The sequence below is a fragment of the Phacochoerus africanus genome, chromosome 6, assembly GCF_016906955.1.
Source record: "Phacochoerus africanus isolate WHEZ1 chromosome 6, ROS_Pafr_v1, whole genome shotgun sequence".
NCBI lineage: Eukaryota > Metazoa > Chordata > Mammalia > Artiodactyla > Suidae > Phacochoerus > Phacochoerus africanus.
The window spans coordinates 124,587,116-124,602,783 of NC_062549.1; the positions used below are offsets into that span (position 1 = coordinate 124,587,116).

Below are 15,668 nucleotides of genomic sequence, written 5' to 3' on the forward strand. Positions count from 1 at the left end.
GCGCCCCCTCCTTCCTCCGCACGCCTCCCCTTTAAGCGCGAGGCGCAGTCGGATTTGTGTCGGCCGAGGCGAGGCGGGACTCCCCTTTACGGCAGGGCCCGCGGCAGCGGTCTGACAGCCGCGGCGGCCGGGCGAGCAGAGCAGGAGGCTGGGCCTCGGGCCGCCCGCCGCCGTCCGCGCAGCGGGGCCGGGGGGGAGCGCGGCGCGCGCCGCGGCGGGGGCGGAGGAGGGGGCGGGCCCGGCCCGGCTGGGGGCGGGGAGCCGGGGAAGGCGGGGAGCCGGGCGCCCGCGCTCGGGTCCGCCTCTGACTGCGGCGCGGCGGGGCGATGTGTGATTACCATGGCGAGGAGTCTCTGTCCGGGGGCCTGGCTCAGGAAACCCCGCTACCTCCAGGTAGGCCGGCGGCGAGCCCGCCGCGCGGGACCGCCCGCCTCCCTCCTCCTCCCTGGGTCGGCGCCCGCCCGAACCCCGCTGCCCCCTGCCGTCCGGCACCTGGCGGCGCGCCCTCCCCTGCCGCCGGGCGCCGCAGCCCCCGAGCCCGCGCCGCTGCCCGCGCCCCCCGCGTCCCGGCCGGCCCGGGCTCGCGCTCGCACCCCTCGCCCCCCCCCCCCAAGAGCCCCGGGATGTGACCCGGGTGCGACCCTCCGCCCCTGGCGTTCGGGGCTCGGCCGTCCGTGCCGCCGTCCTCCCCCCCTGGTCCGCTGCTCTCCCCCCCACCCCTTCCCGGTGGGCCCCCGCGGGTCGGCTGTTGTCGACGCTGTCCTGAGTCTTCAGGAGGTGGTGGCAGAGGTGGTGTGTCATTCCTCCCTTTTCCAGAAAATTATGGCAGTTTGTCACATCAGTGTCTCCCCAAACCCTGGAGGAGCGCCATGTGCCTCGGGCTGAACCCCTTGGTTCAGTCTTTCCATCATCCCCGTGATTTAAACGGGAGGCAGAGCTCGGAAGCCCGAGCGAGGCGGGAGGATGTGGGGGCTTTGCTTTTGAAGAGGACAGGGGACAGTGTCTGGTGCCCATCTCAAATACCCCAGCAATGCTAACGTAATTCTCCGTCATGTCGTGTGTACTGTTCGCGTGTTAATTTTTCATGATTTCCCGTTCCACCCTCTGTTCCGCTGCCAGCCTGTCTTCGAACCCTACTACTGCCTTCATGTACTTTTGGTCACCAGGGGGACCTAGCAGACACCGAGAGTAGCTGAGCGCACATCCATCACCCCAGTGGAAAAACAGCCACAAATCAATGCAATGACCCAGTGAGTGGGTCAGCAGCGCTGCCTGCATTCAGAGGACAGTATTTCTTTACAGTTTACATTGAGGCTTAAAGGTATTGATAGATTACTTGGGGATGGAAATTCATGCTCAGCTGGTGGTTTTATAAATTATTTTAAAAGTTGAGAAGAAGCCGTCATGGGGCCAGTAAATATTACATTTTTGGTTGGAAATTGCGTGTGTGAATCATTACGCTGCAATGTGCCAGCTACTGCAAATTGGAGGCACGATTTGACAGCCCGTGACATGCAGAGTATAGGAGTAGCACTCAATGCTCTTAGCAGCAGTTCCACCAGTAGGAATTGTGCCTTCAGTAACAATCGAGCCAACCCGTCTGGAATTCAACCCAGGTCAGATCCGTCTTTGTAACCCTTTATGTGAGGGGGGGTGGAAATCCCTCCAGACTCTATACTCCAAATAAGTGTATTGAGAGCTTTAAAAAAAATTTTTTTTTAACTCGCTGTTTTTATTTTTTTTTAGATTTTGTGGTAGAGTTTATTTTAGACTGATTCATTTGGTTCTGGATGATCTTCACAGATGTGGTTGGGACATTTTTTGGCATTATAGCACACAAGCTTTCAGATGGGCTGCGTTAAGATTAGTTTTACAAGTAGTCATGCTTCTGTTAATGATAAACAGTTGGTATTTCTGCCTTCCTGAATGTGCGTATCGTTATTGATTACCAAATTAAACTCAGATTTTAAGCGTTTCGAAAGGATTTGGGGGTATAGTGATATTGTAGTAGGCTATTTCTACGTTAGAAAGTGATGATTAAACAGAAATTTTATTGCTTACAGTATTACATTTAAGATGACTACATCTAAAACTTGGGAACTCGCGGAACTGGTGTTTGAACATTGTCTTGGCTTTAGTATTTATCCTCTTTATGAATGTTCTTGTTAGCTGTCCCTCAGCATACTGTTTCAACTTAACCAGCTTTTTAAAAAGGCCTTCAGATTTCTCACACGTCCTGCCTGCCGCTGTTCTGTTGCCTAAATGCCTCGCTTTTGTCTTTAACGCTTCCTCTACTCCTGGGTACTTCAACCTTGAAATTGGTTTGGGCGAAGTCAAAATAAAATATTTTCAACTATTGTACAGCTAGCTACTCAGTTTCTCAGCTACTAAAAGTTGAAGTAATATATAAGTACTCCTTTTTAATTGTTATTATTTTCTTTTTTCTTGAGAATAAAATTGTCTTCCTTTGGGCACAGCGTGAGGCATGAACACGGAACTGAGTTTTGTTCCTTTGTGCATCTGCTTCGTTAGGACCTTGAACGAATTTTGTAACTCTTTGGTTCCATGGTTTTCATATCCTCAAGTGGAGACGATCGTTTCTTAGCCCAGTGGTCGCATGAACATAGTGAAGACCAGCTCAGATGAAATTAAGTCTATTTTGTGACACCTTTACCACATCTTGGTAGAACAGCATGTGAACGTAAATGGTGAATGCACCCAGGCGAATGTGCTAGCTTGCTGCAACCAGAGGTTTCGGGCTTTCTACCATCCCCCTCTTTATTTATTGAGCATTTATTGATCTGAGTGCATGATATGACTTCTTTTACTGACTCCATCATTTGCTTAATGAATAAATATTTCTTGGAGGCTCTCACATGCCAGGACCTCCGTGAGGTGGTGGGGATCCTGCAGGAGCTGAGCAGACACCTCTGCGGGCTTCATGGAGTTTATAGTCAGGAAGACGCGTCAATCAGATAATCTGAGAAATATGCAGTGACAACAGTAGGGGCTCTGAAGAGAAGTGAAGGAACCAAAGACTGAGAGGAAGAGAAGAATTTCTCTCTTTTTGAAAGTATTTGACTCTAGAAGTCTTTACACATAAAGCAGAAAAGAATAATGAACTGTCACGTGCCCATCACTTGTCCTCAGCAATTAGCAGTATTTCGTTTCATCTCCCCTCCCCCGTATCCTCCTTCCAACTAAACTAGTTTAAAGCAAATCTCAGATATCACAACATTTCAACCAAATACTTCAGTATGCATTTCTAAGAGAGAAGGATATTTTTAGGTATAATACCGTTATTACACCGAACAAAATTAATAGCAGTTCCTTATTTTTTTCTCACCCTCCTCCTAGATATGCATTACCCTCCGAGGACTAAATTTGATTTGCCATAGGGTGGGTTTACTATGTCTTTTTTTTTTTTTCCCCCGCTGTGCCCACAGCATGTGGAATTTCCTGTACCAGAGATTGAACCTGTGCCACAGTAGTAACTGCAGCCACAGCAGTGACAACACCCGATTCTTCACCTGTTAGGCCACTGGGGAACTCCAGTTTACTGTGATTTGAGAGGGTTTCTTAGTAAAAATGAAACAAAAAACTCTGCCCTTACCAGCTTGTTCCTACCAAAAGTTCTTTGGAGGGAAGCTAATTCTCATTTCAGGTTTTGGGAGAATGTCTTAGAAAACATCTGATTTAGTAACGTTGTATAAATATAATATTGTAACAATGTGAGGCTGTAATTAGTCAGCAGATATAAAAGATCTTGTTTTATTTAGGGGAAGGGGGAGGGCCGAAGGGTACGGAAGGACTTGCATTTCAAAGATGGGGAAGAGGTGAAGGGCCCATCAAGAGAAGGAAAGCTGCCGAGACCAGCTTTGTGTGCTTGCAGTTTTGCCGTTTGTCTTCAAGTGGGTGGAGTCAAAAAGCTGTTATGTCCCAAGGTGTTCAGGCCTGACAAGTTCCTCTTCTTATTGCAGTTTGCAGGGGAAGAGATTTAAGCAATTGCCTTAATTATAAAGAAGCTTCATTCCCAGTATTTTCTTTAATCCAGATATCACTGTGAAAATTGATCAGGCTTCTAGAGAACTGTATATTATGCAATTAATGATATGTTTTCAGCTATAATGTGGCTTAAGTCGGCATTTATGGACTAATGTGGGGACTTAATTGCTATTTATAGTTTTGTTTATATAGCAAAAGAGATTCTACTGCTTGTGAAGAAGTGGCGTGGTGTACCCATAGAGTAGAATATTATTCAACAATAAAGAAGAATGAAGACTTGATACATGCTATAACATGGATGAACCTTGAAAACATTAAATATTTTATGGAAGCCACCCACAACTGCTCACTTCTTCTGTGGTTCCATTTCTATGAAGTGTCCCGAATAGGCAAATCTATAAGGCAGAAAAGGGCTTCGTTGTTGCCCAGGGCCGGGAGGGTTGGGGGGGGACTGATATGAGGTTTCTTTTGGGGGTAACAGAAATGATCTCCAATTTATGCTGTGCACGACTCTGAATTGTATACTTAAAATGAATAACTTGTATGGTGTGTGAATTATATCTCAATAAAGTTGTGGGAAAAAAAGAGGAATTGAGTTTATCTCATCGGCGTGGTCTTTTCCTCTGCCTCTCACTGTAGATTCACCAGGGCCAGCTTTTTCCAGTGCAGGGGACTGGAGCAGGCACACTGGTTGCCTGGCCGCCTCTCTGTGAGCCAGGAGGGCTTGTGACCTGCCTGAAGTAGGTCACCATCAAGCATCTACCTGAGCAACAAGTGGCTTGTGGCGGGGCATCATTCCCAGAGCACACTAACTTAGCGTTTTGAGCCTTTCTAGCTCTTTTGATGGAGGCTTACCTGGGAAATAGTACTCCCTGCACAAGCTAAATGTTGCGGCACATTGAACAGAGTAGTATCCTGCCTCTGAAATCAGAATCTGTGTGTGTGTTAACCAGTGTGGACCATTTTTAAGGCAGTGTTTTCCTTCCACACCCCGTTATGATGCTATTCCTTGTGGCCTGCTGGGTATGGTGACCCAGAATGACACCTGCGTTTGTCCGTTTTTAGCAGTGTGTTTTCTGCAAATTAGGATCCACTTTGTTTAGGGTTTACTCATCGTCTGAGTGGGACTGATAACACAGCATGTGGGTATTTTGTGGGATTTCGTTCCAGCCCTATAATTCGTTGGTTTTACTTCATAATACCTTCTTCCTTCTCACTGTCATTAAGTCCTGGAAGAATGAAAGTTAAGACAATTTAAGTTAATTCTCTGTACTTAGATTAGACACACTTTGCATTCCAGTCATCCTGCCTGCCTGCATGTTGCATATAAAAAGCCGGTGCAATTCTAATGGAATTCAAAGCCCAAGATTCTTGGGTCCTTCTCAGGGTTTTCAAGTCATTTAAGTCATGAAAGTTTTAAGTTTCTTAAGGCATCCTCTTAAAAATGACTCTCTAATAGTTTCAATATGTAAGGCTGTCGTGAATGAATGGATAGGTGGCATGCTCTAATCAGGGTGTTGGCATTTCTTTCACATTTCTGATACCCGACCCTTTGAGTTATAGTAGTACTATTTTTCAGTTGTGGCTGCTGGGGAGAGTTTGGTTCTTTTTTTTTTTTTTTTTTGTCTTTTGTCCTTTTGGGGCTGCATCTGCAGCATATGGAGGTTCCCAGGCTAGGGGTCGAATCAGAGATGTAGCCACTGTCCTATGCCACAGCCACAGCAACAGCAACAGATCCAAGCCACATCTGCGACCTACACCACAGCTCACGGCAATGCCGGATCCTTAACCCACTGAGCAAGGTCAGTGGATCCAACCCGCAACCTCATGGTTCCCAGTCGGATTTGTTTCCACCGCGCCATGACGGGAACCCCTGATAGTCTGGTTCTTTATGACCTCATGTGGGTATTTCGTGGGATTTAGTGCCAGATAGGGTTACTGATACCGATAAGCTGGTAATAGTGACAGTGATGACTGTGGTGAGAGTAATATGACTTCTTGGTCATTTTCAGCTCCCAGGATTATTTTAAATCTAAGGATAATTAGATCAGGTGGTTGTTCCCTAGTCCCCACGGGAAGAAGGACTATGGGTGGTGTGGTTCTCATCAGCTCCCTTATATAGGCTGTTCAGAACTAAACATTTGCCTTTGCCTGAAAGGAACTATGAGACTAGTGAGTGTACAGGGAGCGTACGTAGCCCATAAAGTTCAAGCATAGAATTTAAATGCTATTTGATATTACCATTATTGCTTTTCTGCCTGTGTTAGAAACTCAAAAGGTGAATTCTCAGGCAGATTTCATCTGCACGATGTTTTCAGACTGTAGCCTGCACACTTGTCATCCTCTCAGTTGCCCCCGTTTTCATCTTAATGTATTCTCGTGTTGTTTTTTGTTGTCTATAGAAGTTTTCTTTTTTGGACAGTTAGCATTTTAGCAGAAAACATTTAAACGTTTTCATTTTTTAAAGTTGCTCTTAAAACAATACTTATAGCATTCTGTAAATACCGTCTTATCACATTGACTGAAAAGGTAACTGCTTTGGAATTCCCATTGTGGCTCAGTGGAAATGAACCTGACAAGCATCCATTTGATCCCTGGCCCCACTCAGTGGGTTAAGGATCTGGCGTTGCCATGAGCTGTGGTGTAGGTCATAGACCCAGCTCGGATCTGGTGTTGCTGTGGCTCTGGCGTAGGCCGGCAGCTGCAGCTGTTAGACTCCTGGCCTGGGAACCTCCGTATGCCATGGGTGCGATGGGTCTAAACTGACAAAAAAAAAAAAAAAAAGAGAACTGTTTCACATGTTTAACGTACCTATTTCTAGAGATTCAAATATTTTGTAGATAATTTTCCTTTAAAACTTCCTCATCTCCAAAGTACATGAGTTTACAAAGACCAGGATACTGTACAAGCAACATGTTTAAAAAACCCAAAATATTAGTGGATGCGTTTTCTTTAGAAATAAGTAGGATTTTTTTGCTGACTATTTCATGACATTAAATAATTTTTTTTTTAGGTGCCATCATGCCATTGTAGTTAAGGGGTTTATTCCTTTTATTTTTTTCTTATTGTGGCCAAAAACACACAGCTTAAAATTTACCATTGTAGCCGTTTTTAAGTATACAGTACGGTAGTGTTAATATGTGCACATTGGCACAGATCTGTAGAACTTTTTCATCTTGCAAAACTGAAACTCTATACCTGCTGAACAATGACTCCCCATTTTCTCTTCCTCACCAGCCTGGTAACTACATTCTACTTTCTGTTTCTTTGAGTTTGTCTTCTTTAGATAAGGCTCATTCAGTATTTATTTTTTTGTGCCTGGCTAATTTCACTTAGTGTAATATCCTAAAAATGCATCCATCTGGTAGTGGATGACAGGAGTTCTATCTTTTTAAAGGTTGGGTAATATTCCACCGAGCGCGTATACCGCTTTGTCTTGATCCAGTCATCAGCTGAAGGACATTTAGGTTGCGTCTGCCTCTTGGCTGTTGTGAATGGTGCTGCAGTGAACATGGGAGGTCTAGTATCTCCTTGAGCTCCTGCTTTCACCTGTTCTGTATGTATACCCAGAAGTCAGATGGCTACATCATAGGGTAATTCTGTTTTTATTTTTTTTTGTACAGTTGCACAGTGTACTGTTTTCTCTTGTGGCTACACCCTAACATATTCCACTAACAATGCACAAGGGCTCGATTTTTCCACATCCTTACTAGCACTTATTATTTTCTGTGTTGAGATACCAATGAGAGGTGGTATCTCATTGTGGATGGAAATTGCATTTCCCTGATGATTCATGATGTTGAGCCTCTTTTCATGTGCTTGTTAGCCTTTTTTTTTTTTTTTTTTTTTTTTTGCCACATCTGTGGCAAGTTGAAGTTCCCTGGCCAGGGATTGAACCCTCACCACAGCAGCAGCTCAAGCGACAGCAGTGAGAATGCAGGATCTTTAACCCACTGAGCCCCCAGAGAACTCCCTACTTGGCCATGGGTATGTCTTCTTTGGAAAAAGTGTCTTCTTTACTCATTGTTTCAGAAAGATGGTTATTCAACAGGCTTATGGATTATTGGCAACAGAGTTCCCCTTTCTTTCCCAAGAACAGTGCAATCAAGTTTGAGGTCATTATTGTAAGAGAGATTTGTAGCATATGAACAACGCTCTGAATTAATCACTACCTCTGTTTTAGACATACCTAGTGTCGGAGTCACAGACTCAGCTCCCGCAGCCGGGACCCCATGTTTTACTTCTTGACCCCTCATTGCCTGAAAATTAGAACTTATTTATTTTAAACTTGAAGTGTTTAACAACGTGCTAGCCTCTGAACCCTTGACTGATTCCTGGATTTTATCATTTATTTATTTATTTTTTTGGTCTTTTTATATTCTTCCACGGCATATGGAGGTTCCCAGGCTAGGGGTCTCATCAGAGCTACAGCTGCCGGCCTACACCACAGCCACAGCCACACCACACCCGAGCCTCGTCTGCGACCTACACCCCAGCTCATGGCACTGCCAGATCCTTATATATTGAATAATATTATTGTATCAGTATTCAATTATGTCATATAGGGAAGTGTCCTTATTTTGAGAAGATATAAACTGAAGTATTTAGGGTAAAAAAGTCTCATCCTGCGTGTGATTTACTTTTAAATAGCTCAGGAAGATAGGTTTGATATACATACATAAAGAGCAGGGTCACCCTGGGCGCTGCTGACATTGGGAGCTGAGCAATTCCTTGTGATGTGGGGCTGGGTATTGTGGGACTTTGAGCAGCATCCGGGGCTTCTGCCCACCAGATGCCAGTAGCGCCCCCCCTCCCCGCCTGGTGGTGACAATCAGAAATCTCTCCGACCCTGCCACATGTCCTCTGAGAGGCAAATTATTCCCAGCTGAGAACCACTGACAGAGAGCAAGAGGGAAAGGGGGGGATTTCAGCATGGTTGGAGAGAGAGCGCAAACAAGGGTAGGACGATGTTGGCAGTTGATTAGTATGGGTGTACGTTTTCTATAAACATTGCCAAAATAAAAGTGGGGGAGAAATAAATTAGACGGGCTTTGTAATAACTGCGTCTGACTATATAAATGAATGAACTCTGTCCAAAGCTACCTTGACGGTTGTGAAAATGAGATTTGAGAGAGCGTGTTTGAGCTCAGTGATGAAAGAGAGTGTGCTGGTTTTTCACTGGTCCTGTAACAAACGGCCACAGATTTAGCGGCATAACCCTGGTTTATTTGTACCCTCGTCTCGCATTTCTGTAGCTGAGACGTCCCAGCAGCTGGCTCTTCTCTGGGTTTCACAAGGTGGAACATCGGCGTATCCCTGGGGTTGACTCTCTTTCTGGAGCTCTGCGAGTGAACTGACTCTCTTTCTGGAGCTCTGCGAGTGAATTGACTTCCAGGCTCTACCGGGTTGTTTTCAGATTTCCGTTCCATGCTGTGGTAGGGCTGAGGTCTGCAGTTCCTTGCTAGCTGTTGCTGGGGCTGTTCTCAGCGTCCAGAGGCTGCCTGTGTTGCATCTTCAAAGCCAGCGACAGTGGCTGGAGTCCTTCCCGGTGCCAAGCCCTCTGACTTCTTCCTCTGTCTCAGCCCTTTCTACCTTTCTCTGCCTTGCCTCTCTGACTCCTTCCTGTGCTTTTAAGGGTTCACTGGATCCACCCGGAAAATCTAGGATCCTGTCTCTACCTTAAAGTCAACCTGAGCAGCACCCTCAATTCCAGCTGCCAGGTCTTTTCACAGCAGTAGCTAGATCAGTGCGATTAAATAACCAAGGGGTAGGAATCCGCACAGAACGCCTACAACTGAATTCTGGCAGTTAGAAAAAATCGATCATTTCCTAAAATGTTTTGTTTTTTTCTCCATTACTATTGGTTTAAAGATGTTGCCATAGAGAAGATTTTATAAGAGAGTTGTTGTAGTTATCATTCCAGCTGTTACTATGAGAGGAATCTTGGATATTTATTAAAGGAAAAAATATTCAAATAAATAGCTGCTGAGCAACCACATGTGGGGATACTTGTTTTTACAATAGATTCTATTCTTAACACAAACTAAAGTAAAAATGGGAAAGTATCACTTTATGAATTCTAAGAACAGGTTCTTTAATGTTACTTTTTTTGTTTCTTTGTTTTTGTTTGTTTGTTTTTAGGGCCGCACCTGAGGCACATGGAAGTTCCCAGGCCTGGGGTCGAATCAGAGCTACAGCTGCCGGCCTACACCACAGTCACAGCCACAGCCACACCAGATCCGAGCCGCATCTGCAACCTACACCACAGCTCAGGGCAACACCAGATCCTTAACCCACTGATGGAGGCCAGGGATTGAACCTGAAGCTTCATGGATCCTAGTTGGGTTCATTAACTGCTGAGCCACGAAGGGAACTCCCAGTGTTACCTGTTTCTGTTTATGATAATAATTAACATTGTTGTTCTTTACCCCTTGCAGAAGACAGTGCTTGGTTTTAATGCGCCATCTTATAAGATTTTCAATCACACCTGATCCAGTGCAACTAAACTCGTCCCCAAAAGCCTGTGTATCACCCTAGACTTGTCCTGTATCCTGAGCATACGGTCCTCGGGATGTGCAGCATGCTGCGGTATAGTACACATATTTTTAAATCTATTAAAAAATATTCTGTAATCACTCCAAGATACTGAACTCCAAAGGCTCACACTAAGCACATACTCACTCTTTCTGTAACCACCACCACTGTCATACCGTCTTCGTCCTTGTCACCATAATTGAGGCCTTTGACACTCCCATTTCTTCCAATCTGCCAACCCTCTCGGGCTCCCCACCTTCCCCCATTTCATCAGGACCCCGAGATCTGTCATGTCAGCTACTGCTCTTTGCTCCCTCGTCGCCTCTTTGCTCCCTGCTCTCCCTGGGACCCCAGCCTTCCCTGCCTCGCATTTTGTGCAGTCTCCTTGGCAAGTGCATCTCTTCACATGGCTTCCGCTACAACCCAGGAACTAGTGGGTCTCAACTCCGTGTCCCCGGGCCAAACCTCCCCACCCCAACTTCAGATGTACATTTCTAGCTGCTTATCTGATACCTACCTCTAGATAGTACTTCATAGTCAGATGTCCAAAGCTAAAGTCTGCTTCCAAATTGTTTCTTTTCCGATTTGAGTTGGTCATACTCTAGTTACTCAAGAGAGAAATATACCCCAGTTCTTCTAGTCGCTGCCTCTTTCCTAACCCCGTGTATAGTCCCTCAGCAATTCCACTGGTGCCTCTCCTACATAACTTTAGATTGCATCATCTCTCCCTTTTCAAAATAAGTAATCTTACTTTTTTTTTTTTTTCTTTTTCAGCTGCCCTGCGGCGTATGGAGTTCCCAGAGCAGGGATTAGACCCGACGCTGTAGGTGTGCAACTCAGGATCCTTAACCCACTGTGCCAGACTGGGGTTCGAACCTGTATCCCAGTGCTCCAGTGATGCCCCCAATCCTGTTGTGCCACAGCGGGAACTCCTCTTTTTAAAAAACATACCATGTTATCAGCTATAGTGACCAGGCTTTACATTAGATCCTCAGACCTTATTCATCTTACACTCTAAGGGTGTACCCTTTTATTAGCCTCTCCCTATTTCCCTAACCTTCTAGCCTCTGGTAGCCATCTTTCTACTCTCTGTTTCTGTGAATTTGAGTTTGTAAGACACTTTTAGATGCCACATATAAATGATACTATGCAGAATTTGTCTTTTTCTGTCTGGTTTATTTCGTTTAGCATGATGCCCTCAAGGTCCACCTATTTTGTTGCAAATGGCAGAATTCCCTCCTTTCTCATGGCTGTATAATATTCCATTGTATACACGGACCATGTTTTCTTTATCCATTCATCCTCTGATAGACACTTTGGACACTGTGGTTGTTTCACGCCTTGGCTGCTGTGAATACTGCTGCAGGGAACCTGGGAGTGTAGCGATGTCTCTGAGATCCTATTTTCATTTTGTTGGCCATATACCCTGAGATAGGAATGCTGGATCAAATGGTAGTTTTATTTTCTAATTTTGGCAGAACCTCCATGCCGTCTGCCACAGTGGCTGCGCCAGTTCACCTTCCTAGCACGTCCTTGCCGGCGGAGTTGTCTCTTGTCCTTTGGATGATAACCATTCTAACAAGTGTGAGGGGCAGTCTCGTGATTTTGATTTGCATCCCCCGATGAGTCATGATAGCGATCACCTTTTCCTCTACCTGTTGGCCATGTGTCTCCAGCTGGTACCATGAGTCTCCCCTTTCGTCTCAGGCCCACTGTAACTGCCTCCAGAAGGGCCTTGCTGCCTCATGTACCCCATTCAGATCCATTCTCCACGTTACTTCCAGAGCCGTCTTCCCAAAGTGCCAGGCTCTCCCTGCCGTCCAGTGAGATCCTTCAGGGGCTCCCCCTTGCCCTCAGTAGACAGTGCAGAGTTCTGAGCATGGCCCGGCCCTTCCTTTCTGCTCCCCTCTGTCTTGCTGCTTCATTCCCCTGCGGCATCTCAGGCACGGTTTGCTGGTTTGCTCTAGCCGTCCGGGAGGACTTCAGGTTCCCAGCAGGCCAAGCTCTGTCTCACATGTCAGCATAGCTACTCCACCTTTTCCTCTTTGTCCCAGAATTCCCTTCCTCCATTTCTCTGCATCCCTCTTCTCCTGATTTGTTCTCAGTTTTCTGCTTGTCCGTTAGGTTTCACCTCAAAGAGGAAGTGACCGCTGGGCAATTCCTCCCCTGCCACCTGACACACTGTTGGTGTACCTCTTTTGTGCCCCCAGGCTCTGAGCTCTTGACGTCTAGCGCCCTTTACATATTTACATTTGCAGATGTACAAATGTCAGGGATGTGTGCTCTAAAATACTGTCCGGAGAGGTTGTACTATTAAAAAAAGCTTTGAAGCCACTGCTCTAAATAATAGACTTTGGTTCTTGATTTATCAACTTCAGATATCTGTTGACTTTCCACTTTCATTTTTTAAAAGTTATTTTTTTTATTTTTAAAGTATAGTTGATTTGTGATGTTGTGCCAATTTCTACTGTAGAGCACAGTGACCCAGTCATACATATATATTCTTTTTCTCATATTATCTTCCACTTTTAAAAAGGAGTATTTAACTTTCTTACACGAGATCTACACTGCATCATCTTGTTCTTTTCCAGTGTCTAATTTTACTTCTTCTGCTTCCTTTAGTAATTTTAGATAATCACAACTCTTTTCTCATTTCATCCATGTTGTTTTTCTGTGTGTGTGTCTTTTTAGAGCTGCACCTGCAGTATATGGAGGTTCCCAGGCTAGGGGTCTAATTGGAGCTACAGCTGCCGGCCTACACCACAGCCACAACAACGCCAGATCCGAGCCGCATCTGCGACCTACACCACAGCTCACGGCAACGCCGGATCCTTAACCCACTGAACGAGGCCAGGGATCGAACCCGCAACCTCATGGTTCCTGGTCAGATTCGTTAACCACTGCGCCACGACAGGAACTCCTCATTTCATCCACTTTTGACAGTCTGTCTACCCCCTCCTTTTTAAGAGGGGGCATTAGAACATGTTCTTTTTTTGATCTGTTTGTCCCAGTTTCTGTCAGTGACACATTGTCAAAGCTGACTACTTTTATATTTTGCCCTATTACCACAACCACATCTCCAAATAAGTTGAATCTAAAAGGTGAAAACTATAAATAGTATTACATTATTATGACTAGTTAATCCTTCCATGAAGGGAAATCTCCCTTATGCACTTGATATCCACTGACGGCAGCATGAAGTTCTTTTCTCCTTGTCAGGAAACTGGGTAGAATTAACAGACCAGGGTAAACGCCTCTTGTTATTAAGCAAAAGACTGCAAGGATTTGTCCCGTCCCAGCAGCTAGACTGTATCTCTGCCGATAGGGAAGAGAACATGTGATATTTGCACCTTGCCCATGAAAAGTTTCTTTTTGCTTAGAAATCTTGCTGCTTTGCCTTTCTGCATTCCTGCCAAAGACGAAGGACGTCAAGCCGAGGCTTTGGGCTCTGCAGTGAAGTAGCAGCTATGATGCGAGATCTGAGCCCTGCTCTCCCCGAGCCGTCAGTACGCTGCCTTTTTGCGAAGGGTCGCCTGGGGATGCTCCGGAGGAGAGATGTTTCTGCTGGTAGCTGCCCCTCAAATCCGAGTGACCTGAGCTCATTCCAAAGTCCTAGACCACTGGAGTAATGAGAACAGCTTTCGCCTTCAGGGAGAACACTGCAGGTAGGAACTGGCTGTCGCTTGGTGCCGCATCTGTAGAAAATAGAAGGAGAGTGAAACTTTTGGCCAGGATTTCTATGAGGGTCCCGAAATATGTCTTGAGAGCAATCATATCACAGTTAATTCTGACCCAAGATAAAGGGCCTCTATTTTTAGTGCCCTCTGCAGTATCATTCTATATTTAGTGCCGAGCCAATTCGTGTGCTAGGATTACATTTTTTTCTCCAGGGCCAGGGTCAGGAGCCCTTGGCTCTCAAAACTGTCAGATCAATAACAACTAGATCCCCTTTTTCTCATATTCCAATTCTTTATAGTTAGAAACATGTAAGCTTGCTCCTGCTTTGAAATATAGCTGTGTTGTGACATTTGTCTTTTTTCTTTTTAATTTTCAGGGCTTTTCTAATTGCTTTTTTTTTTTTTCCGCCTGATATGCCTTTATCATAGCCTCCCTTTTTCCATATTCTGAGTTATATTTTCTGTTCTGTCGAATCCCCCACCTCATGACCAAGTGCTTTTCTAGGCAACTGCACAGCCGTCTTCCAAGGAATTCCTTCCACTCTTCTTGCTGGCATCACTGTTCTCGGAAGGCTGTGTTCCACTGTCCTGATTTATGGCACAATTTTACTGGGGTGAATCCTGAAATAAGTTCTTTCGAAAGGATGTGTGGGAAGTAAACTTTCTGAGTCATGTGTAACACTGCTTTTATTGTACCTTTGTTTGTAGAGAGGTTGGGCGTAGAATTCTGGGCTGAGTTTTCTTTAGAAAGCGTGAAGCCACAGATTAAGTGTGAAGCCGTAGTTCCATTGTCTTCTCACATCCTCTGTTGCTGACAAGAAGCCAGCTTGGTTATCAGTCCTCTGTGGGGGACCTGTTTTTCCTGTTCAGGGTCTCCTTTTTATATTTGTTGTGGAAATGTGTGGATGTGGGTCTTTTTTCAGTTACTTATAACTGAGCACTCACTGAGCGCTTTGAATCTCAAGGCTTGGTCTTTCTCCAGCTCTGGGAAATTCTCTTATTTACTAGTTTTTCCCTGTCTTTTTTTTTTTTTTTTTGGCTTCCCCCATGGCCTGGCTTTCCTGGGCCAGGGATCAGACCCAAGCCACACTTGCAACCAAGGCCGCAGGTGTGGCAACGCCAGATGCTTTTAACCCACTGTGTGGGGTCAGGGATCGAACCTGCATCCTGGCGCTGCAGAGATGCCACCACAGCGGGAACTCCCCTGTTCCTCTTTTGAGGGGCTCTTATTAGTCAAATATTGTACCTCTTGGATTGGCTCTTTGTATCTCTTATAGTTTCTCTATTATTAATTTCCATCTTTTCATCTATATACTTTCATTCTGTTTCTCAATTTTATTTCCCAGCTCATCTGTGTTTTTTTTCCTTTCTTTTCTAATCATTCTTTAAATTCTGACATTTTAATTTAAAAGAGCTCTTTCAAGTTCTTGGTTCTGTTTTTGGTGTATGGTT

General features: G+C 45.3%; 1 protein-coding gene across 4 annotated transcripts in view; it reads left to right on the plus strand.

Annotated features, from left to right (window-relative positions):
* Window positions 1-256: 256 nt before the first annotated feature.
* DIPK1A (divergent protein kinase domain 1A) overlaps window positions 257-15,668 on the plus strand; it is a 128,854-nt gene continuing 113,442 nt past the window's right edge. Inside the window, exons 1-2 of one of the 4 annotated variants that reach the window (XM_047785295.1) lie at window positions 356-393; window positions 13,920-14,204. Coding sequence is in view for 2 of the 4 variants with exons in the window: in XM_047785296.1 (XP_047641252.1) it covers window positions 340-393 (54 nt within the window). In the remaining 2 variants the exon portion in view is untranslated. Of the gene's footprint in view, window positions 394-10,442; window positions 10,594-13,919; window positions 14,205-15,668 lie in introns of those variants that run through there. The other 3 variants (XM_047785294.1, XM_047785296.1, XM_047785292.1) reach the window with 3 other exon arrangements.